This window comes from Triturus cristatus, chromosome 5_2, assembly GCF_964204655.1.
Source record: "Triturus cristatus chromosome 5_2, aTriCri1.1, whole genome shotgun sequence".
NCBI lineage: Eukaryota > Metazoa > Chordata > Amphibia > Caudata > Salamandridae > Triturus > Triturus cristatus.
Genome location: NC_140588.1, coordinates 711,357,076 through 711,381,316, shown reverse-complemented (window position 1 = coordinate 711,381,316; position 24,241 = coordinate 711,357,076). Strand labels below are relative to the sequence as shown.

The following is a 24,241-nucleotide window of genomic DNA, read 5'->3' as shown; positions in this document are numbered from 1 at the left end:
AGAGGCGTGAGAAACGGCAAGGCCCTTTAAAAACCTTGCCCAAAGCCTAACAACGGTACTACGAAGTGCGCAGAACCCCTAAGAAGCTTATTTTAATCAGAACTTTGCCATTATTAAGACCTGTGGACTACCTTTGAGCATTTAAAGAGTAACTGGATTATTTCCCCAAGAGAACTGTATTTATGCAACCTGCCTGAAAGAAAACCTTTTATATAAAGAAATATATTTTACTATAAATACAGCCTTATGTCTTTGTGTGGTGGGGAGGTGATTATTGTGTGGGACAACTTGAACGCTTAACCTTATGCCCTCTGGAAATTTAGCCTGACTGCTCGCGCCACGTTACCTAGAGGGTGAGCAGGGGTTGTTTTTAAAGAGGTGATCCTTTGCCCTGACTTAGAGGAAAGGGTCCCTGCTTGTCGCAAGTGCATACCTGCGCCAACCAGAGACCCCGGATTCTAACATTGGTGGCAGCGGTGAGGATTTACGGATTTGCGTTCTTGGTGTCTGCACAGTGATTACTAACCATTGCACAGTAGACAGTCCAGTAGCTTGAGCCACAGAACGTTTTATTTTTGCTTGCCAAGAGAAGACGATCCCTTGTGTTTGGAGTCATGCCGGGCCCAAACAGCATAGAGAAAACCGCGCTGAAAGCCTGGATTGAATCAAGGGGTGCAACCAAGGAAGTTACACCATTGAAACCAGCGGGAAGTGTTCGCAGTTTTGGTAGAGGCCTGTCGCCAGAGGAGCTGGCAGACAGACAGGCCACCAGGGATCACGAAGTATTGTTGGCAAAGCTGGAAGTAAATGCCCAACTGGAGCTAGAGAGCAAGAAGCTGGCTCTGGAAGAAAAGAAAATGCAAATGGAGCATGACTTCCTAATGAAGAAATATGATATGGAGCTCGAGAGGCTTGAGGCCATGAGTGTCTCAGCCCAGCAACAAGAAAGGTGCGTAGCTCAGAGATTGAGCTTTTCTGAGTGGGAGGAGGAATCCAGCTCAGATGGTGGCAGCAGTATTGAATTCTCTAGTGCTGAAAGAGTAGTACGCACACCCAGAGATGTGGCGCCTGACTTGAAGGAGGGGGTTAACACACACCAGGAGGTTCAAGGGCATGAGGTAGCTCCAGTAGTGCGCAGTATCCCTGAAGGGAATAGGGTAACTGGCGCAGGGGTTCATAGTCCTAGTGGCGGGAGGGACACTCTACTGGCTCTAGATGAGAGGCGCAGGGAGAGGGGTTCCCCCAACATTGAAGTCCTGGTAGGTGAGTGTGAAGACCGCCCAGAAGAGTGTGGGTTGTGTGACAGAGACAGTCAGATACTGTCTTGCCAGTCTCAGGAGAGTGGTGTGGAGTACGTGTGTGAGGCACTGGATGGTAAGGTGATGGCTAGTTTGGTTAAAACTGCTAGGGGGCTGTGTGATCCAATGGTGGGAGAGCATATTTTACGTCCCTGTTTTCCAGAGCTACGTCAACACCTGCTGGAGAGTGAGTTCTCTGACCGCAGAGAACTCACATTGGAGGCAGACCTTTTGGTGGATTCCAGAGGGTCTGGAGAGGCATTGGGGAGTGACCCTGTGGGGAGTGGCTCAGGTATCTTCCAACCCAGAGTGGTGGAAGTGGTGCAGAGTAGCCCAGCTAGGTCCCATGGTAGTGGGAGGGGTGTAGGGGCTCACGTCCTGTCTCAGTGGAGAAGGAGTGAGTGTGGGGCTGCGTGCCCCCAGGTGCCCGAAACCCAGTCTCAGAGCCTGGATGGTTCTTTAAGGGAACACCAGGCGGGGAGCCTAGGCTGTCCTGATGGGCCGCCCGTTGAGGGGGATCCCCTAGTGTCTGGTGAGCTGGGAGTGTCTGTAAGCAGGCCTCCATCAGTTCTGGTGTCTGGCAGTACCGCTCCAGTTGGGAGGGTGCAGAGGTCCAGATTGAGGGGTGAGAGGGGGAAAGAGTCCCCAGTGGAAGAACCAGTGGGTCAGGGGACAGCCAGAAGGGCTGCGTCCCCCGTGAGTGACCATGGTGACACCACTTCTGTCCTGGGGGATCTTCAGGCACTGTCAGATGGACAGGGGTCGGGAGATCAGCGCCAGGCAGACTGTCACACGACACATGAGTTATGTGTCACCCTCAGGGGGGGCATGCGTGCTCCCCGGGAAGTCCTGGTGCGCCAGGCGAGCGTTCAACCGCATGGGTTGGACCCAGGGTTGGGAAGCCAGGTTCAGGTGTTGTCTGACCTGGAGGGTGGGACCACTGTAATCAGTGTCCTGACCCATGTTGCTTCTAGGGGTACCACTCCAGTTGGGAGTGGGCAGTACTCTGGAAGGGGGTGCAAAGGGAGGAAGTCCTCGCCTCTGACTCCGGTGCGGCCTGAGGGTTTAGACCCTAGACTGGAGAGCCAGGGTCAGGTGTTGTCTGACCTGGAGGGAGGGACATCTGTAATCAGTGTCCCTACCAGTCTGTCTTCTAGGTGTACCACTCCAGGTGGGAAGGCACAGCCATCTGGAAGGGGGTGCAGAGGGAGGGAGTCCTCGCCTCTGACCCCGGCTCAACTGAAGGGTTTAGACCCTAGGTTGAAGGGCCAGGTTCAGGGTGTCCCCCCGGACCTGGACGCCCAGTTGCAGGATAGAACCCCTGAACTGGTAGGCGAATTGCGCAGGACACCTGCCACAGGTGCCCTGGCAATTCTGGAAGGGGGTACCACTCCAGGTGGGAGGGTACAGAGCCCCAAGGAGGAGGACCAGGTGTGGGAGAGGCCACCCCAGTCTTTGGTCCAGCCGCCGGGTACAGTCCTGGGGCTGGTGGGTCAGTGCCAGGATGTCATACCTGACCTGACAAGGGGGAGAATGGACAAAGGGTACCAAGCACCTGGGGCTACTGCCCCCCCAACCCTGACTACTGTCAGTGGCCCCTGTAGCATTTTGCTGTCTGTCTGTTGGGACACACCTGTGGGCCAGTTAAGGTTAGGTGCTGCACAGGTGGTGTCCACAGGTGAGGAGAAGGGTTCCCCATGGATTGGCTTGGTGGGCCCTGAGAGTATGGACAGAGGGAGTCCAATAGGTTCAGATTGGCATAGAACTGGAGTCTGCCCCTGCAGTTGCGGGCCAGGTCCTTGTTCTATCGCCCCAAGCAGGGAAGACCATCACGTGGTGATTGGTCTACCCTGCGTTTTGGCTGGAAGGGGGTTGTGTTGGACCTGGCCCTTTTTGTGGGGTCATCCCTAAACTTTTTGCCTTCCTCCTGTATTTTTCCTGACCTGTTGTTGGCTGATTTATGACTCTGGGCACCTTACCACTGCTGATCAGTGCTAAGGTGCATATGCTCTCCCTATGGTAAAATGTATACATTGATTGGTGTCCATGATTGGTTCATTTGGTTTACTGTCAGCCCCTAGTAGAGTGCACCAGGAGTGCCAGGGCTTGTAAATACAAATGCCGCTAGTGGGCTTGCAGCACTGGTTGTGCCACCCACAGAAGCGGCCTAGTAAAATGTGTCTAGGATCTGCCACTGCAGAACCTGCGCGCGGTCTGGTACCGTCGCGCTGACTGCGCAAGTGCACCCACTTGCCAGTCCCTAAACCTTCCCTTAACTACATATTAGTCACCCCTCTGGTAGGCCCAAGGGCAGGGTGCATTGTAGGCATAAGGTAGGACATGCCCTGATGTGTGTGGCATGTCTTAATAGTGAATTACAGCCATTTTCGTTTTTCACTATTGAAGGCTACCTGCTCTCCATAGGCCAGAATGGGCTGCTGGAGTCACTACACGCTGTGACCCCAGTGGACTCATAGAGCATGGTAGAAAGTCATGTTTAGTATGCCTGAACTCAGAATAATAAAATACTTCTTTTAGTAAAGTTTATTTTAATATCCTGCGTTTGTAAATACTACTTTTAGAAAGTTAGTATTTACTGATCTGGCCATTCAGTCCGCCTCTGCGCTGTGTGTGTGTGTGTTCTGCCTAGCAACAGTAAGGAGCAGGGTTGGGGAAACCCCAGAGACAGGTTGGCTGCCAGGTGGTGGGTAGAGAGATTACACCAGGATGGGTGGGAGGAGTACACCCTGACTCTTAAATAGACCTGTGCTCTGCCAGCACAAAGCCGGCGCCGCCCCCTGTGGAGCGGCTGATATCTCTGCCCTGCTGCTGAAAGGAAAGCGCAGAGTCACCACAACAAAGTGCTCCAAAAACTGGACTGAGCCAGGCCCAGGCCCCCTGGCGCTAAAGAACAAAAGAATTGGTGTATAAAAGTAGGAGCCTGGCTCCTAAGAAATCAGATCCTGTTTACGCAACGACGAACCTCTGCCTGAAGGAGAAGGACCTGGAGAAGCTGAAGGAGGAATACTGTCTCTCTGCCTGAGAGACTGGCCTGCAGTGGGTGCCTGTCTGCTGGAGGGAGAGGAAAAGACTGAAGGAAAAGACTTTGAATCAACTTGTGCTGAACAATCTCCAAGGGCTTGCTTGTGAACTTGCCCCCTGATCTGCGCCCCAGGAACAGTGGGCGCAACCTACCCCCAGAAGAGGAGAAGTAGCTGGACGCAATTCCGTGACGCTGATCCCCAGAGAACCTGTGTGCCTCTCCCCCTTTCTCCACACCGCGACATCTGCCACCTGGGACTACCACGAGCACCGCAAGGACCTGCCTACCTGGTCCAAGCACCGCAAGTACCAGCCCCTCCGAGCCGTAGCTCGCAACGCGGAGAAAGGCACCTGAAGGCCTGCGCACCGAGCCCTGGCGACCCTGTGCCGTCAAGATCACCGCGAGGCCCTGTGCACACTTGTGATCCCCTGAAAAGCTGATCGCGCTGCAACAGCGCTGTGGATTGCCCTGGAGCTGCTTCCCCCTCCTCTGCCCTTGGTCGTGTGGCTGGGACCTTCTTCGGGTGCCCCACGAAGCACCGCCGCCCTCTGACTGCGAGGGACGACACCGCGACGTGAGACACCGCGCCGTGGAAACCCGAGGCCGCCGCCGTGACCAACCCCGTGAAAAGAAGGTATTTGTGACCATCGCGCGAAAAGTACGGCCGTAACTGCCTACGTACGGTCCGTACTTCCATCTGAACTCATTGCGCTTTGAAAACGTACTGCCTTGCCTGGTAGTTCGAGTCGTACTGTTCGTACTTCCATCTGAATTCATTGCGCTTGGAAAACGTACTGCCTTGCCCCGTAGTTCGAGCCGTACTGTGGGTACATCCATCTGAAATAATTGTGCGTAAATACGGCCCGTACTTGCCTTTGTACGGACTGTACTGACCCCTGAAGTATCCTGTTTTGAACCTTAGCAACCTTGGTTCGACTCGTACCAGCCTTGGTCTGAACCGTACTGGCCTCGGGAGCAGCATAGTTCGAACCGTACCTGCTTTGAGCCGAACTACATTGAAAAGCATTACCGGTGCTCACTCGAGAAGAGTGAGATTAGGCAAGCGTACTCGTGCTCACGCGAGAGGCGTGAGAAACGGCAAGGCCCTTTAAAAACCTTGCCCAAAGCCTAACAACGGTACTACGAAGTGCGCAGAACCCCTAAGAAGCTTATTTTAATCAGAACTTTGCCATTATTAAGACCTGTGGACTACCTTTGAGCATTTAAAGAGTAACTGGATTATTTCCCCAAGAGAACTGTATTTATGCAACCTGCCTGAAAGAAAACCTTTTATATAAAGAAATATATTTTACTATAAATACAGCCTTATGTCTTTGTGTGGTGGGGAGGTGATTATTGTGTGGGACAACTTGAACGCTTAACCTTATGCCCTCTGGAAATTTAGCCTGACTGCTCGCGCCACGTTACCTAGAGGGTGAGCAGGGGTTGTTTTTAAAGAGGTGATCCTTTGCCCTGACTTAGAGGAAAGGGTCCCTGCTTGTCGCAAGTGCATACCTGCGCCAACCAGAGACCCCGGATTCTAACACTGGCTGTGTCCTGGCCCTGCATCCTGCATATATGTAGGTTGGTGGCGTCCGCCCAAGGGTGGTGGTTAACTTGTCGTTGGCATTCCCTGGGGGGTAAAGGGTAAGAAGTAACCGGGTCGGTGAAACCAAAAACTGGGGTGGGAAACTGTCCCGATACCTGGGACCTATCGGCAAGTCCGATACGTCCAAACTGACTCTCATGGAACTAGAGAGTGAACAATCGATGCATGGGGGTGGCAGCACGTGCCTGCAGGGCAGAGTCTCGCTAGGGCATTAGTAGGATCGATGGTCGTCTTCCGGTTGATGCACCCATAGAAAATGTGGCAATGCAGTTCGTGAGTGTGATGTGTCGGGGTGCGGGAGTACATGTCCGCCACTCGTACCAAATACTTCTGCTCTTCAGCTCGTGAATCCTCAGTGCACAGTGTCGGCCGTTTGTGGGGTGACCCGGGGCATGGTTACCGAGTCAGGTTTAGAGTGAGTCTCGTCACTTTCATCTTCTCCTTCTGACGAGAAAAGGTGGGGGGCATCGTCTAAGTCTTCTCCCTGCGAGGCGGACCCGAGGTCCCCCACCGACGGCACGGCCCTGCGACGCTCCTGTATGATTTGCTCCAGGTCCGGGGAGTCTTGGATAGGACGCTCCGTTAACTCTCTCCTGCCCTGCCGTCTCCGGGTTTGTGATGGCTGCCGGCCTCGCCGTCCGGTGCGTGGAACTCTATTCGTCCATTCCCGGGTGGTCGCTGCTGCGCAGCTCTGCGCGCAGTGGTGGTCTGCCCAGTCACACGCGTCTCCGGCCATGGAGAAGAAGTGGGTGGCGCCTTCATGGATAACTTTCAGCCGGGCCGGGAATAGTAATGAGTATTGTATGTTGCTAGCTCGTAAACGGCGTTTCACCTCCAGGAACGATGTTCTTTGTTTCTGCACCGCCCGGGCATAGTCGGGGAAGACCATGATGCGCTTGTTTTCCACCTGTAAGGGGCCTGCGTTCCTGGCGGCCCTGAGCACCGCGTCACGGTCTTGGAAATGCAGAAATTTGGCAAGCAGTGGCCGGGGTGGGATGCCGGGTGGCGGCTTGCGGGCCGGAATTCGGTGGGCTCGTTCTATGGAGAAGAGGGCCGTGCGCTTCGCGGGTGGAGTGAAGGATTTGACCCAAGTCTCCATGTACGTGATTGGATGCACCCCTTCGACTCCCTCCGGCAGGCGAAGGCGCTCCTCCATGGCCTCCAAGCGGGCCAGCGCAGACGCGTCGCCTTTTGTTGTTCAATGACGGTGGGTTGTAGGTTTGCCGGGGACTTCTCCTCATCCTTTACCCTGTCGGCCAGCTTTCTGTGATCATCTCGGATGAGACTAATGTTCGAGGTCAGGGTGCCGAGACGCTCCTCCATGGAGACCCTTGACAGTTCAATGGCTGCTAGCACTTGATCCAATTTGTCTGAGATGGTCGGGTCTAGCTGGGTGGTGGGGAACCTGGCCAGCGTATCAGAGTGCGGCAGGTTCTCCGGTGCGGTCTCCGGGACCATCGCCTGCTGCGAGGCTCTGGGCTTCCCCATGGCGACGCTTGGGATGAGTGTTGCGTTCCGTGCGGTTGGCAGGTGGAGCGTGATCGGCCTGTTGTTGTCGTGATGCCAGGTTATCCGTCTGGCTGCCCGCTTGGTGTAGGGGGCATAGTGTGTCCGCAGGTCTTCACCGCCCCAGTGGGGTGTTCTCCGCCTGGCCGCCAGTCACGCGTGCGGCTAGTCCCCACTGCAACACTCACGCACTGTCTCCGTGTGCACTATTACCCGTGGGGTGCAGTATTGGGGCTCACTGAATGTCCCAACTTCAGTTTCTCCTGATTCAGTGTCAGTTATGTCGACAGCCCTCGGTGGGGACACGGCCCTGCTCCTCCAGAGCCTCCCTGCTGGGTTCTAGTTAGTGGGTAGTGCCGGGAGCCTGTGTCTAGGGCGTGTCAGGTCCAGGTCTGCTGCCACCGTGGGATAAACTTTAGTGCGCCCACCGATCACCCAGCTTCCTTATAATCTCCATATTAGGGTCAGGCAAGAGCCGACTGTGGTCATCACGTGGGTGCTGCGGGGAACCGGGGGGCATCCACGCTGTCAGCGCCAGTAGCGATGAAGCTCGTCCCCGCCTCTCACCTGCTACCGGGCCCTTGGAGAATGCATGGGGGACCCCTCGCTGTGCTCCGGCTCTGTCCTCCTCTCGGGCGCCATTTTGAGATCAGGCGGGCCCGGTTCGACAATGTCCCCGTCGATGTGCTGGGGCGGCCGGCCTCGGCGATCCGATTTCTGGCAGCCGCACACCGGCGAAGATTCGCTCAGCCGCCACACTGGAGATGTGCCCCGGGGTCCCGCCGCCTAAGTAAGGTTCTGCCGCCCTCGGCCTCGGGTCATCGCTGGGCGTCCCCCTCCGTAGCCCGTCGTGGCGGTGACAGCCCGTGGGGGGGTCCCTTTCACCAGGGTGCACAGCCTTGTTCCGCCGCTATCGGGGCCATCCTTCAGGTGCTCCTCCCCTCCGGCGTCGCACTGTCCGGTGGCCGGGTCCGGCTGCGCTGCAGTCCCGGGCAGGATTATTTGGGCGCCAGCTGTCAAAGTTTGCTTTAAGTCATGGTTCATTTGCTCCACAATTGAATTGCCCTCAGGCCTGTGTGAGACGAAAACTGCACCAGCACCCCATCAACTTCATCACATCCTTGTACTCCTAAGAGGCGAACGCTGGACCCTGGTCCGAATGGAAGGTGCCACAGGCAAACATCCAGATAAAGACACACAAATCCCTGATGACATTTCAAGCCTCAGCCCTGTGTTGTGGCCAAACCCAAAGGAATCTAGTGCACAAATCAACTGCAACAAATATATATCTACATGCAGTATCAGAAGAGAATGTACCGCAGTGATCAAGATATACACGGCCAAATGGTTGATTAGAAATACATAGCTGTGTTTGAGGTGGGCGTGTGACCATAGACGGCTTAATTTGCTGACAAATGTCACAAGAAAGTACATAATTATGCCACCAGTAACGTTTCTGTAAAATAGAGACTGTCGCTGACACACTGGCATGAGCTAAAGCCATGCCCTTGTGTGCGGCTTTGATTAAAGCAAGTCTGGGTCCAAGTTGGGAATCAGCCGATCCCCAACTGATGGAATATTAGCATAAGGAACTTGTTCGGGAGATATATGATAAGAGCATTTCAAAGGGAAACCCTGGGGATAAGCAGTTCCCTCCCTTGCAGCAGCTACCGCTGCCAGAATATCATTATCTATTTTAGTCATGGACCTTGTAACTGCTGCAACAGGACACGTGGCTACTGCAGATTTGGCCGCTTTGTCAGCCAAAGAATTACCAAGTGCATGTGCTCACACATGCTGATGGCCAAGAGTATGTATAACCATGTGTGAGGGGCAGACTTTGTTTAAGGTCTGCCACTTGAACATAAAGCGTTTTATGCTTAATTGCACTGCCTTTAGAGTCCCAATAGTCATTTTGAGACCAAAAGAATAAGTTGTCATTAAAAGACTGCACACAGTAATAAGAATCGCATACAATAAGAGTGTTCACATTAGGATCAGCAAATTCTAGAGCAGGAACAAGAGCACGCAGCTCCGCCAATTGCGCTGTACAGTCCCCAAGAGCTTTTGTATGCACTATGGAAGACTTAAATTCTCCATTGAAAATTGAACCAGCAATAATTGCGCAAGCCGCTAAATAAGCGTGTTTGGAGCCGGTGGCGGGTTGAGCTGAGCCATCGGTATAAATGATACAGTTTTACTCATCTAAAGGAAGCAACAACAGTGGAGTAGGATGAACGTGTTCATACTGTAAAAACTCCTGTGTCTGAAGTGCAGGGTCAAAGATAAACATGACATCAGATAATGTCAAAGACGTAGCCCAATGTATCCAACAGGGATGTAGTGCCTTAGAGTTAGGTACACTTACCTTAGTCATGGCCTCCAAAGCAGGGAAGAGCGTGACCATAAGAATGCGTTTACCTTGCCCCAGTGAGCGTTCTTTCAAAATCGCCATTTGGACCGCTGTCAAAAACATTTCAATATTTAAAAAACGCATCTCAGCTACATTGTACAAATGTGATTTGTAAGCAATAGGTACTGTGTCCCCCTCTTTGAACGTTATGTAAGGGAAACCCACCTTCCCTGGTACTATCCGTATCACCAGGTTCGTGGTGTTATAACGCGTCAACAAGTATTTAGTTGCAAGCATGTCAGATTGCAAAGATTGTAGGATAGCGGTATGTTCCTGAAGTCAGCTGGCAGAAGAATATGTTGGTTGTATCATCTCATAAAGCAGTTTGATACGCTGGGCATTATCGGGAATGTATGTCCCCCCGAAATTCAGAAATCCCAGCAAAGACTGAAGTTTCTTCAGCGTAGAAGGTGGTTGCAATTGTGAACATTTCTCCAGGAAGTGAGGGGCTAATCCCTTTCCTTCATTATTAAGCTCATAGCTCAAAAAGAGTACCGCCAAATGAGCGATGTGCGATTTTGCAAAATTTAACTTATATCCATAGTCGGCAAATTATTAAATGATTCGGTCGACTCGGATGAGATGTGGCATAAGTTCATCATCCGTCAGATAAATGTCATCAACGTACAAGAACACATCTGGATCTATGTAGTGCAACAAAGACACAACACGTGCCACAAATGCCCCGGGGCTATTTTGATACCCCATAGACAAACCCGTACATTTGTTCTGATTTCCAACGGCGGAAAATACTGTCAAGTCACGACTCTCAGGAGCGAGATTATGAATGTAGAAACCATTAGAAATGTCTAGTGTAGTTTTGTATTTTTTACGAAACAGATTGTTCACCAGCGTAGAGCTTTGTGTTGTTTTGTACTGCAAAAGTGCGACAATGACTATTCAAATTTCAGTAATCCAGTACAATGCGATATGAAACCTCAGGTTTTAATACCTTAAATATAGGATTATGCATCTGTGATGTACATGATTCAGTCACTCCTTGATACTCTAACTGTGTTAGAATGTCACAAACGTGAGCCTTAGCTTCACGTCTGATTGGATATTGCAGTTGTGGCATAGATCATAAAGGTATCTCATGAGCTGGTAAATCTATATCCCAGCCTACCTGATTACAGTACACCACCGGGGCAAGGGCCAAAGCCCACTCAGATGCGAAAGCCTTTGCATGCTCCTCAGGGACGTAACGCAAAAACTCGGACGTATCACGTCCTCCCCTCTAGGAGCGGCTAACACAAAGGGTGGAGGCCAATCTACCTCTGCCAACAAAATGTTGTATGAGGAAGTTAGATTTTCCCAGAAAACCGCTCTGATTGGACGCTGTATATCACCTTCAATTTGGAATATAATCTCATAGAGTCTATACGGAGGGCATCCCGGGTGTCTGCTGTCTCTACTGTAATGAATGTTTCAGTTGCTGTAACCTCTGCACAATGGTAACCTCCGCCGCTATGTTGAGCAGAGTCACTGCCCATGTCTAGTCCAGGAGTCGCGTTCTCATCATCTGAGGCATATCTCGCTGTTAAAGCGGCAACTTTTTTCTTCTGATACGGGGGTCGAAAACGAGGCAGGTCCTCTTGTTTGCCTTGAACGTCAAACTGTCGAGGTTGATCTCGTCCCTGTTGATTAGTTGGACCTATGCCTCGATTGTGGCACTCCCCACCACCACCTTGAGAGTCCGATGTGTCCTGTAAAGAACGAGGTGAGCGCTGATCAGGGACTTGAAATCTATTAGGAATCTTAATTTTTGAACGGTCGTGCAAATCGTAAGTACACTCAGAAGACTCAAGTGTCAGTGAACCAACACACAAACCTTGCTTCTGCTGTTGCTGCCCCTGTTTTTTGTTTTTCCAGTTCTCTTTAGGAAATAACTGTCTTTATCAGCTTGGGCCTTTTGCGTTTGAGATTGCATATGCGTTTGAGTAAAAGGCTTAACTCCCAGACTATTGCGACCTATGGTTTCATAAACCTTTGCAATAATCTTTGGTAATTCGCGCAGCTTGTCTGCGTCTGCGACAGCATCCAAGCGGTTAGCCACTTGTAAGCTTACATCATCACCCTTGACATTGGCAAGGATCATATCAGCAACCACGTCGAACACCCCACCAGTCTCATCCCCAACTCCAGAGCTGCTTTGGCTCCATATTCATCTTGAACGGGTTTTATCACAGAAGGGAGTACGGTCATGGAGGGAGTGCCGAAACACTTCGAATACACCACTGCAAACATCTTACCTGGGGCAACAATCAGCTAATTCGGGAATTAAGTCTTTAGGCAAACTTATAGTCAAGATACTGTGTTTCTCCACAGGAGTCGTATTTGGAAAAACAGCCTCGATTTGTCCAAATTTTTCAGCAAGCCAGTAAGGGAATTCATCCTTATTTTGTGGACGCTTGCCCATCACTGAATTAACCATAAGAGGACTGATGGTTACACCACCAGGTCCAGCGGGTTGTGCGGCAACGTCAGGTGGGCCCATCTGAAAGTTGTGCGACATTTCTGTACAACAGCCCTATGCACATGTATCAAGGATTTACGTAATACGCGGAGTTCTGCAAGAGCTGAAGTTGTCAGATAACGTGCGTGTGGGTATACCCCACCAAAATGGGCCACGTGGTCCCATCTATTGATAAAGGGCCTAAATTGACCACCATTATCGGGTGAGGAAGGGCGCCATTAAACCATATTTGGTGTTACCAAGTTGTTCGCGGGATTTCGAGAGCCCTATAAGGCTGATAAACTTGAGGAAGGGCCGTTGCAGTATATTCATTAAACAAATTATCTGTGCCATCCACCGCCAAAAAGGTGACCCAAGAAGGAAACACCTCGAAGCGGTAAGCTGCATCCACTTCTACAAAAAAATGAGCGCAACACCATCATTAGGGACCCCATTTTGAGTCAAATAAACTGTGACTGCAGCCTGATTAGGCGGTGTAAACGCAACCGCCACATTGAACAAAATGGAACAGCAACTGAGAGCGGGGCAGTGCAATAACAAGTTAAGAAGAAAGAGAAGGAACCTTTAAAAATGTCAAGCTTGAAAGAACCTATAAAACTTCAATATAGGAGATTACACCGTCACAGCTGTCTCCGGAAACAGAAGTGAGGGGTTTGTGGACATGCACAAGCACTACTCAAGAGTCTCACAGATAAGAACCAGACCAAACGTTGGCGGCACCATGTTGCAGGGATTCTACACCTACACAGAACTATGCAGAGGAAAACAGGACCTCAGTGTATAGGGGTGTACCAACCTATCACCTTAGTACCCAAAATCCCAAAACCAACTAGCTATAGTGTCTCATTCATTCTCCTCCAAAATCACAAAGCTACAAATGATTAGACAACCCAGAGCACAACACTCCCGACTCTCTCAGGAATCGCGGTAGCAAGACATACCCTTTTGCTCGCTCACTCGTACTTGTTCACAATAAGAATTGGCAAGAACTGTAATAGTTTAAAATATTTATTTTAACTATCGTGCTCTACAATATAGTATACGAGCCACTACCAGCAGAAAATTGCATAAACTCAAAACAATTAGCATTGTTACAATTCCATAGAGTACAAAGGGGAAGTCATTATATAAAGACAGTGGAAAAAGGACTATAAAGCCTAACCACCTTTCCCTTGACTGGAAGAAATTTATTATATAAAAGAAGATCTCTGGGCTTTGTCAGCAGACCCCATACCCCAAAGTCTAGATGGAAGGTTTACATCATAGGAACAGCATAGCTCTTCTCCATGGAAAGGGCTCTCTCCAAGTCTGTGTTAAAACAACATGCATCCCCGTAATATCAATGCACGAGTCTCCAGCAGTGCAGCTGTGTTTAGCATGTTATGTCTAGATGCTTGGGACTGACCAGAACAGAATAACAAGGGGCATTGTTTATCGACCTCGTGTTCAGACTAAACTCCAGGAACTCTGCAGAGAACGTGAAAAGCAGACAGTTCTCATGTGAAAGACATAAATAGAGTCTTGCCAAATAAATAACATGTAGTAACGTTCGCAAAAGCAGCATTATGGTAGCAAAGCTCATGCTAACTTAGCAATGTCGACAATGACCCTAATGGCCATATAACAGGTTGGTTGGGGCAGCAGGGACAGTGTTTTGGAGGTGGGGAGGTAGTGCACTCTCTGGGGGCAGCATAGTCCCACTTTACTGCTGAAGGGTGTTGGTGAAGGCCGGGTTGTAGGCAGGGAGAGAAAGTAAACAGTGGTGGAGCATCGCCCCACTGCCAGGAAGCAGCAAAAGAAAGGAAAAAATAAAATGATAACGTATTGTTATTATCATTTTATTTTGTCCTCCTGCTGCGGCAGTGTGCGTGAGGGGGTAGGGCGAGGCTACAGAGTAGGGGAGGAGTGGTAGAACACTCCTGTGCACAATGACTGTTTGGTCTGCCCTCCCTGTTCTCCATGCAGGCTGCATTACAGCCTGCATGGAGAACATGCCCACCCCTCCAGCCCCTGGCTGAGCACTATGTCATTGCGCTCAGACCAATCACAACGCTGCATTGCAGCATTGTGATTGGCTGGGGAGAGCGTGGCAGCCCTGGTGCTTCCTCACAAAAAGCCAGATCCGTAATTTATCCTGCCCACGGGAGCTGCAGAGGGCTGCCAGCGTCTGTGCCCATGCCCTGGCACTGCGTGCATTGCTGGCGAAAATATCGGGTGGCTGGAGGGCTCCCGCTGCCGCGGAGGAGCTGCTGACGCGAATTTATCACTTTTGGTAGACTATCCGGGGTTCATATTTATTGGGGGAAATCGCAAGTCTTCCCGCTGACGGCGATAACCACCAGGTTTGATTTAGACTACCCGCTGGCTTGGTGCGATTCTGATCTTCGGTACCTCGGGATACAGATCTCTAGGGATCGCGACGAGCTGCTTCGTCTCAATTATGGCACTGCGATGCAGCGTCTCTCTGATGCTGTCACCAGATGGATCTCGTTGCCCCTTTCGTTCGCTGGACGGGCGTCCTTGATAAAAATGGTGGTTCTCCCGCGATTCCTATATTTGTTCTTGAATATACCATATCACCCTGGGAGATACTTCTTTAAGACTCTCCGGTCGGAACTCATCAGGTTGCTCTGGGGCGGCAAACAGCCCAGGCTTAAATGGTCTATACTAACACAACCTTATGCTCAGGGAGGATTCGAAATTCCGGACTGCGAAATATATTATCTTAGTGCGCAAGCACATTACGCTTATTACTGGATTTGTCCCTCTCCATATATGCTACAGGTGGCTGCGGAGCACTGGCTGGCTGACCCTATCCCACTGGACGGAATGATACAGGCCCCAAGGCGCACCCGCGACATCCCACCCAACACTGTAACATGCGTAGTGGATGCGTGGCATAACATAGTCGGCATATGTGGGTCCCCATGCCTATACTTCCCGAAGCTCCCGCTCTCCTACCATCCCGGTATGCCGCTGTTACAGGAACGGGTCTTTCATCATATGCGCGCACGGGTGCAGATTGTCACATGGGGAGATCTCGTTTGGAACGGCAAGTTTTGCACGCTTGCGCAAATGTTTGGTGAGGCCTCTCCCTCGGCCCTAGATACATTTCTATACATGCGGCTACGGCAGGGCCTTCGCACTATCCTTCCAGAGTTTCCGCAGGAGCCCAAGATCTGTGCAGCATTGCACCAGATGCTGGGGTCCGCTGATGGCAGGCACCTAGTATCCCGACTTTACCAAAACATACGCACACATTATGCGGGGCCCCGTTGCACGGCGAGGACCCAGTGGAGTGAGGAGTTGGGAAGAGAAGTGACTGAAGAGCAGTAGGAGTATTGCTGCCTCCAAACTGCAAGGGTGTCTGCTAGTGGCAGATTGCGAGTCGTTCATTATAGGTTCTTACAGTGCCTTTACTACACGCCTGCAAAAAAGTTTCGATTCGCGCTGGCGGATAATGACAGGTGTGAGAGATGTCGCCGGCCAGGTGCGGGTTTTCTACACTTGGCATGGGAATGCCCGAGAATACTGGATTTCTGGACACAAGTTTTCCAGGCTCTGGGGAGGATGGTGAATGCATCAGTGGAGAGAGACCCCGTGTTGGCGCTACTAGGTTACACTGCACACATCCCTCAGGCGCATCGCAAATTCACTGGTATGGTATTGCTGTTGGCCAGGCGCAGGGTGGCTTGCAGGTGGGGTAGGGGAGGGCTCCTAAATTCAAAGATTGGATTGCTGACCTGACCTATTGCCAGGGACAGTTGGCCACATATGCCGAGACCCTTCCGTCAATGTCTAGACCAGAAGATATTTGGGGGCCCCTTCAGTCTTACCTTTTATTGACTGCCGCGGGGGTGGCAGACTCCCCCGCTTTGGAGCAGGATACGGGGGTCTAGGGGGGAGACTTGCTTCCTCTGGGCTATCACTGACACACACACTGTTTGGTGTGGGGGGGCTGGGAGGCTTTTCCCTTGCAGCGCAGAATGCTCTTGGCACCCCTGGTGCTTGTTTTCTGGCACCGGTATACAGTGAGAGGGGGTCGGGCGGTCTCCCAGAGACGCGAAGGTAGAGTGTATAGTCCACATGTTGTATGCTTTCTCTGTGCCGCACAACAAAATCAGGATATTGCAATATAAGGAACCCGTGGGGCGGGGTGAGATGTGTATAGCCTATAATACTGGACGGGTGTGGAGGTCCCCTGTGGGAATGTGTGGCCAGATGGGACTGTGATCAGTGTTTACTTGCTTGATGTCTTCGCCTTTTGATTTACTTATGCTGTGTCGTAGAAAGATGAAATGTGCAAAATGTTAAAAATAAAGTTTAAAAAAAAAAAAAGAAACTAATTATAGAGCTTCTGTGGCCATTTTATTCTGATGCACAAGGTGGGTGGATTACCTTTGGAACTGTGAGACCTTCCAGTTCCCTGCAAGTTTAATAACCTTTTTTGTTAATCTAATCATACTGTGGTACTGCCATAGGCACTACAAGTAATATTTGAGGCCTCTTTGAAAAGCAGACAAACCAACTGAGTATTATAAAGCGTTTTAAAGCTTTGCTTCCTATAGTGCTGGGAAAATGATAAGACAAATCAGCGTAGCGGTCTGTTCGTCATCACCCTTACAGAAAGAACAAGCAAATGTCTGGCATTGGCTGTCAGCCTTCTGGCTTCGTCAATCCTTGTTTTAGTTTAGCATTTCTTTTATCAAACCTTTTTGTTGGAGTCCTGCTGGGCCTTCACCAATATAGAAAAAAATGCCTAAAGCAAAAATATGTTTTGACCACTGAAGGGAACAACTGTGTGTACATGTGCTTTTTGTGAAAGGGTAAATTTCCGTCACTCACAGTAAAGTTAGCCAATGACTTAAGCGGGCTGACACACTGGCCCATGCTTAAGGCTGTAGTGGACAGAAGAAAAATGTGAATGGCACAACAACAGACCAATGAATGATGAAAGCTGACTGAAAGCCCCTATAAGTATATATTAAGTAAGTACGATTTACTATTCTGATGGTGGTAAGAGCTAGATGTGTGGATGGACAGGAACAGAGCTGCAAGGGTGCTGCAATCACAGACGATAAGACTAGTTTGGAGCTGACTTTTGGTCTTTGGATTTCCTACTAACTAGATTTAGGCATGGAAAGAAAAGACTGGGAAGATATGATAAAAGGAGTAGCTGTAGGATTCATCCAGATGATCAGCAACATCTAAGACTCTTTGAGTCATTTTATAAATGTAATGGCACCCTGTGATGAGGAAATATGGTGAATGCAGTACCACACTCAAAAGCAAGCGAGATAAGAGAATGCATATTACATCTTTCAATAAATACATTGTGGAGCTTTAAATGTACACATATCGGCTTGGACCTAATGTTCAGTGAGGAAAATTAAAACTTCCTGATATCTTCCTTTTTTTGTCATAATTGTGATTTTTTTATTCTTTTACAGAAATCCGACGTACCAGAATTACCACGTGAAGACTATGAGCTCAGTGCATATCCCTCAAATAACCTTGCACAATGGTCCTCTAAACCATATGTGATGGGGCGCCCACAGGTCAAAAATCAATATGGCTACTAAAGCAAGATAATAAATGGTACAAAGGGTGGAAAAACCAATGCATCCATATGATTTACCATCTTAGAATTCACGTAGAAAACCATTTTGTTATCCACAGAAAACTATTCGCCATACTCACTTTGAAATGCAGGTTAATCTATTTAATGCTGGCAAAATATTCTGTACATATATTCATACGTGACCTTTCCAGTATGTTTTGTTATCTACCAAATGTTGATAATTCTCAACACAATTATGATATTAATAGTATGGTCCCTTCTTGCAGAGATCTGTCTGGAAGTTCTTCGAAAATTGGAAGGGTATTTAACAGTGGTGTTAAATAATGCTTGGGGGAGTTTCTTTGGGCTTTTTAGGAACTAATTCTCAAGCACTATCCTTGACTATTTGATCATTTTCTCTTTTACATGGAACCTTAACATATTTGATAGAACGCCAATATAAACAAAACTCTTAAAAGAAATAAAAAGACAATGCATAATGTCTTGCCTCATCTTCCTTTCTTTCTTTTCACCTTCTTCAATTACCTAATATGTTTTCAATTATTCATATAGATACACATATACATATACATATAGACATACATATATAGACAGAATATATAGCTATATTAAATATGTATATAAATATACATTTTTGGGGGGATTGATAAATTTATAAAGCACAATCAGCTACTTCGGGAAAGTGCCCTGATACTCTAAAAGGAAGAACTAGCAGAGATTAACATCAGCTCAAGATGATTCGCAGGATATTATACGCTGTTAGTGAGTAAAAAGGTCTTCCGTTGTTGGCTAAGTGCAGTAAGTTTGTTTTCGGCATGTAAAAGTGGTGTTAGTGCCTTCCAGGCTTTGCTCATAACCACTGCTAAGGAGTGTCCCCCATACTCTAGCTCTCTAAAATTTCGGGACCTTAACCTGACAAGCAGAGTGATATCTAACTGGACGAGGGGTTTGATACCAAGAGAACAGCGACAATATATAAGTAATCTGTCCTACATTTTTGTTCAAAGGTACAAAGTTTTAAAAAGGTATTTTGTTGTTGACAGGAAACCAGTGTAGCTTCTTGAGCTAACAGAAGATGGACGAAGATTTCTTAAAACCCAAAGTCAGTCTGGGTACCGCATTGTGGAGCATTTAAACTCTGTTTAAAAGTTTTTGGGCAGTCCTAGAAGCAGTAGTCCATTAAGACACAAGTCTTTCAGTGAGATTTGTCATGTTTTCAAATGGAGGAAGAGCCAAAGGGTGGCGACTCCCTTGTACACAGGGTGAATTAATAGGTATGCTCTAGCTTTCAAACTGTTTTTATAATAAAGAAATAACTTGTTACTGGTATCAGTCTCATTGCCCTGTCTCCTCTAGCTGTATTAGTGGGCTACTTCTGCCCTAGAATTTAGAAGTCAACAGGGCCTTGCAGAACAATACATCCTTGTACTTTTCTCCTTTGTTGATGCAGCAGATTTGTTGATCCTCGTTCCTACCCTCTCAATGCAGTTTCTTGTAATCCAGTACAGACCACAAAATGAATCCTAGCCTAAGCATGGAAAATACAACCAATATATGTCAGATTAAAGTTATTTTTATACTCTGTGAGTTGTTAGACCATTAATACTAGAAAATAAAATTTTAGTCAAAAGAAGTGTACACCCTTTTGCTGAATGATACACATTCCTTTTCAGTGAAAGTACAACACTTCGCTCTAATATTTAGCAAGCTGTCACATGCACCCCACATAGCATTCCAGAGTTAGTCCACTGAGCATCAGCCCTCTAGGATTTTATGCATATTATATATGCCCTTTCTGCATCATCATGCACTCATTCGAAATGTGTGATATTAAACTTTCTCCAGTGCATTTTCAACACCCTACCCATTGTCAGACACTGCCCCACCATCTTTGTATATGCTGTCTCACCACGTTCAGTCTCTCCAACAAACATGGTGCCAAGTAGATCAGAATTAATGGCATCATAACAGTGTGTGCCTAATAGTGAGTCTTGTATGGAAGATACCTTACCAGCAGCAAACATCTTATCAAACAGCCAGAATGCCCAAAGGCAGTAATGCTTGCTTTACAAATGCAAATTTTACAGTCCGCATTTAAAAATGACTCCATTCATCACTGTTCCTAAAGCAAAACTTTCCACATTTTCAAAATCCATAACACACACATACAGAGACAATGAATCATACATGTTTAAATCAGTGTTTAGAAAATGTTACATATGGCAAAGGAGACTACAAGGTATAGCATTTACATGTTATCCATACTTGTAGGCACTTATTAAGAGTGCTTGGTCCAGAGAAGCACAAACTCCTGATTCAGAACATAACACAGTGGTTAGGGTTGACTTTAATAATCAGAATTTAACTACCCAATGAAACCTTTGTTAGCAACATCAGGATAGAAAGACTGGCTGGGAAAAAAACATAACTTTCTAACCTATACCACACAGCTTGAATGCAGCTCTTAGATGGCAGTTTATGGCTCACTGTGCTGTATTGCGAATGTAACTTATGAACTGAACTGTATCAACAGAATCTCTGTGACAACAGCAGTAACCCACAGAGCTATCCACTTAAAATATTGTTCTTTGATACGCATGGTACACATTCTTTGCAGCCGCATATTTACCCTCTGCACTACCTTAGATAAGTGAAAACTACCACTAGACAAGACTCCCATCTCTCTCCAGCAGGTACATTAATCACCAGAGTTAACTTGACACTTTTATTGATGCCCGAAAACTGCTGAATATACAAGGAACTTTGAAGTGCTTTTAAAACTGCTGCACTGCTACAAAACCCGCCCCTATGAACAAAATCTGTTCCCCATCCTTCCAGCCTCCCGGGAAATGCCCACCCATCACCTGATGCTCGGTACATCCATTCCGGGCTCGGTGGTGTTTAAAACAGACAATATCTTGGTGGCCAGTCCACCAGCACTGACCTTCATGCGCATGCTGTGGCTACACGGATGTCGTGTTTGATATAAACCAATTGCAATTAATGAGCTAGAAGGTTCAACTTGAAATGTGTGCTCTTTAACAATCATTTTTGAAGTTTTACAGGGCATTTGAAAATCTTGTGTCAAATCCAAAAACAGATAATCTTATCTTACTTTACTTGTCCCCTCTGATAGAGGTTTGCCCAGGGCCTGCAGCTCATAGGAGTCTCAACAATCGGCACCACTAAGGGAAGTCGCTGAGTCGAGACTGTTGTCGAGTCGATTTGACGACGCAGTCTGTCTCACTCTCACACGTGGCTTGCACAATCAAACATAATCTTTCTTGAACTGGCACTTATTAATGGTATTGTTTTTGGCCTTACCAGAGTGGTCACCCAAAGCAATTTTATTCTGCTAACCATATTAACCCTAAACAAGGTGCTTGCAGCCATGCAAAAAATCGCTTGGCAGTATAACTACTTGCCCTACAGTTCACCTGAGGTCAAACCAGGGAGTCTGTTCCCAAGCTTGCGTTGAAGTCAATCACTCACCCTAGAGACTAGTGAGCCAGCGTTTCTGGGCCCACAAAATGAGTTTTAGGTTTCATTACTTTACTGGATCACTAAAAAATGTACTTATTTTCTATCTTAGTCCTTGAACCTTTATTAGTTGTACTGAGGGAAAAGAGAGTTAGCAATATTTGTCCAATCAACTCTATAACAGTGAACAGTGCACCCAATGTGGCTACACAATGAGGACCAGAAATCAATAGCCAAGTTCAAGAGTGGTTATTACAAATTAGTAATTAAGTTCAAATAGATCACTCCTAAGACCATACTGCAGAGATACAAGATGACAACAGGGAGCCCAAGCCTCCTGAGACGTTTAGGCAAACAAGAATTAACCAGACAAGGAGCTCCATTGCTGCAATACAGAACAAAACCATGAGAATCTCATGCTTGGAAAATAATCTCAATTGGTCTTTTCTATGCATGAGCAATCTAAGTCTTCCAAGCACAGACCAAGGTGCAGGAATGCTCTCAGAGTTCAGAATCAAAGAGCTCTATGGAAAACAATATGGACAAAGTATGAGTAACACAAGCAGTAGCATTGTAGAAGCTCGGTCAAGAGTCTTAAGAAGGTTTGAAATAAGTGTCAGTCTAATGCACACTTAGGGAAAAGCAACGGGACACAGGGAAATTTCTCAAAGAGTCCATTAAAAAGTCAGTGGGGATTCAGGAAATGGTTTGCATAACAGTCCAAGGAAGGGTCTGCATAGAGTCTGCAGAAAGGGGTTCAGAAAAGAAGTCCAGCATATAGTCTGCAAGACAGCTCAAAGTCATCTGTGTGCATCAGCCAGAGCAAACAGTAAGTTATATCCATGGAGTTCATTAGGAACTCCCCTTTGTTTGAATCATCAATAGAAGTCCATTATATGTGTTTTATTATCTGTGTAGATTCACATGGTACGTAGTGCAATAGTAGAGAAAAACCCCACACTGGACATGGGAATACCATCTTGGTCATACACTCATGCTAGAGCATAACAGTCTTTTATTCATCCACAGGTTTCTCATGTGCTCATAGTCAAGGCTCCTTTCCCAGGCATGTACCTATTGCTGTTACAAGAAATTTATTTATTTTAAACAAGCAACGCATGAGCACACGTGCAAGAAAAGCAAGTAGCAAAGTACAGGAGCACAGTAAATTATGAAGTGAAATACAGGCCTTTAGAGTAATTGCTAACCTAAGACATTATATCAAGGGTGCACATTTAATATGCGTGTGCACATATACACATATATTAATATAATATTCATTTAGTACTTATAGTTCATATTGCGTAAATTATAAATGAATAATCAAATTGCACAATAGTAAGTATGACTGTGAACTATGTTGAAAGTACATACATGTATCATGAATGCATACATTAAATATCCTTTGTCGTTTAACTTGTACTAAGATAGCACACATTTAAGGATCACAGACAATTTAGCACACATTTAGGATTCATGAGTAATGTTTCGGCAATGAAGTAAAGAGGATGGTTTTTTAAACAATTACAGATTCCTAATTTCCATCTTTGTAATGTAGCACACATTATAACTGTAAAGTCCTTTAGTTCCAATGAGGTATATATGTTTTGTTATTACATGTCAGTGACTTTATGAATCAACGTCAAATGATTATTTCTAAATCATTTTTATTAATGGTATCTCTATTTAGTGAAGACGGTTCCTAAGTTAAACATCAACTGTATTTCTTTCAGCATTAGTAAACATTCTAAATGAAAACTGTCAATTCCACAGTAAAGACTATTCTGCAACTGCAGGCTCTGATGCAATGTGTGCATGAATCATTATAACACGTAAGGCTCATGTGCAAAGTGCACGCTACTTTTGGTTGTCAGGTAACATTCGTATTTAGGTTTTAGAGACGTGAAAAGAATGGGCAGTGTTTCACTGCACCAATGGCGAATCAAGTCATCAAATCAATGTCTTATCAGATGTTCAGATTACAGCTTTGCTGTCTTCATTCTTCTGGAATCCTCCAGAAATGCCATGTCGTCATAAAGTTTACTCTGTCTCTCTTTCTAGTTCTACATCTGTTATCTTTCTCTTCACTCACTTTTCACTTGTGCACGTTTGTACACTTTACCATCATGAATAAGAGTTATCCGCAAAGAGCAGCGATCACTATGTCCCCGATTATGAGTCTGGCAGTCCACGGACCGCCAGACTCATGGGGGCACGGCAGTGATGGTGGCCCTATCATGATAAGGGCACAGGACCGCCACAGCTGCCAGGAAACTGCTGTTCCATGGCGATGTTAATCCAGTCAGGAGGCAGCAATATGCTTGGTGGGACCCCTCGGTTTCCTCTCAACTGCAGTTTTCATGGCGGTTCCCCGACATGAAAAACATAGTGGAGGAGAAGCAAAGGGGGCCTCACACCCTGTGGATGCACACAGGGGGCAGGGTGCCCAATATGTGCCCCCTGTGTGCATGCGCACCAGTTCCTGCATCCATGCCGGGCAGGAACTGTTTTTGGCATTCCCATTGTGGTGCCCATTTTCAGGGCACCACTGTGGGAACGTTAAAAACATAGCCTGCGAGACAGGAAGAAACTCCTAATCTGACGGGCAGTCTGACGACGGCTTTGGTGGTGTAGTGCAGGGTGGACCCGGTGCCACACGGCCAAAGTCGTTAGCAGGCCCTTAGGATCTCAAGATGTTTCCAACAATTTCCCTCCCTAGATTACCAAACCATCTGCCAATAGTAGAAAATCCATTCCCTATTGCTTCCCAAGCACCTGTTGCTCTCAGCCCTGTCAAATCTTTCTTCAGGTCAGTAATGTTGCTTATGTATATCT

The 24,241-nt window shown here is 47.6% G+C and overlaps 1 protein-coding gene across 2 annotated transcripts in view; it reads left to right on the top strand.

The window, feature by feature from the left end:
• LOC146829162 (uncharacterized) overlaps positions 1-18,405 on the top strand; it is a 220,918-nt gene extending 202,513 nt beyond the window's left edge. For both annotated transcript variants that reach the window (XM_085607812.1, XM_085607813.1), the window contains exon 7: positions 17,796-18,405. In XM_085607812.1, the coding sequence (XP_085463938.1) occupies positions 17,796-17,927 (132 nt within the window). In that variant the 3' untranslated portion in view covers positions 17,928-18,405. The remainder of the gene's footprint in view (positions 1-17,795) is intronic.
• Positions 18,406-24,241: the final 5,836 nt, after the last annotated feature.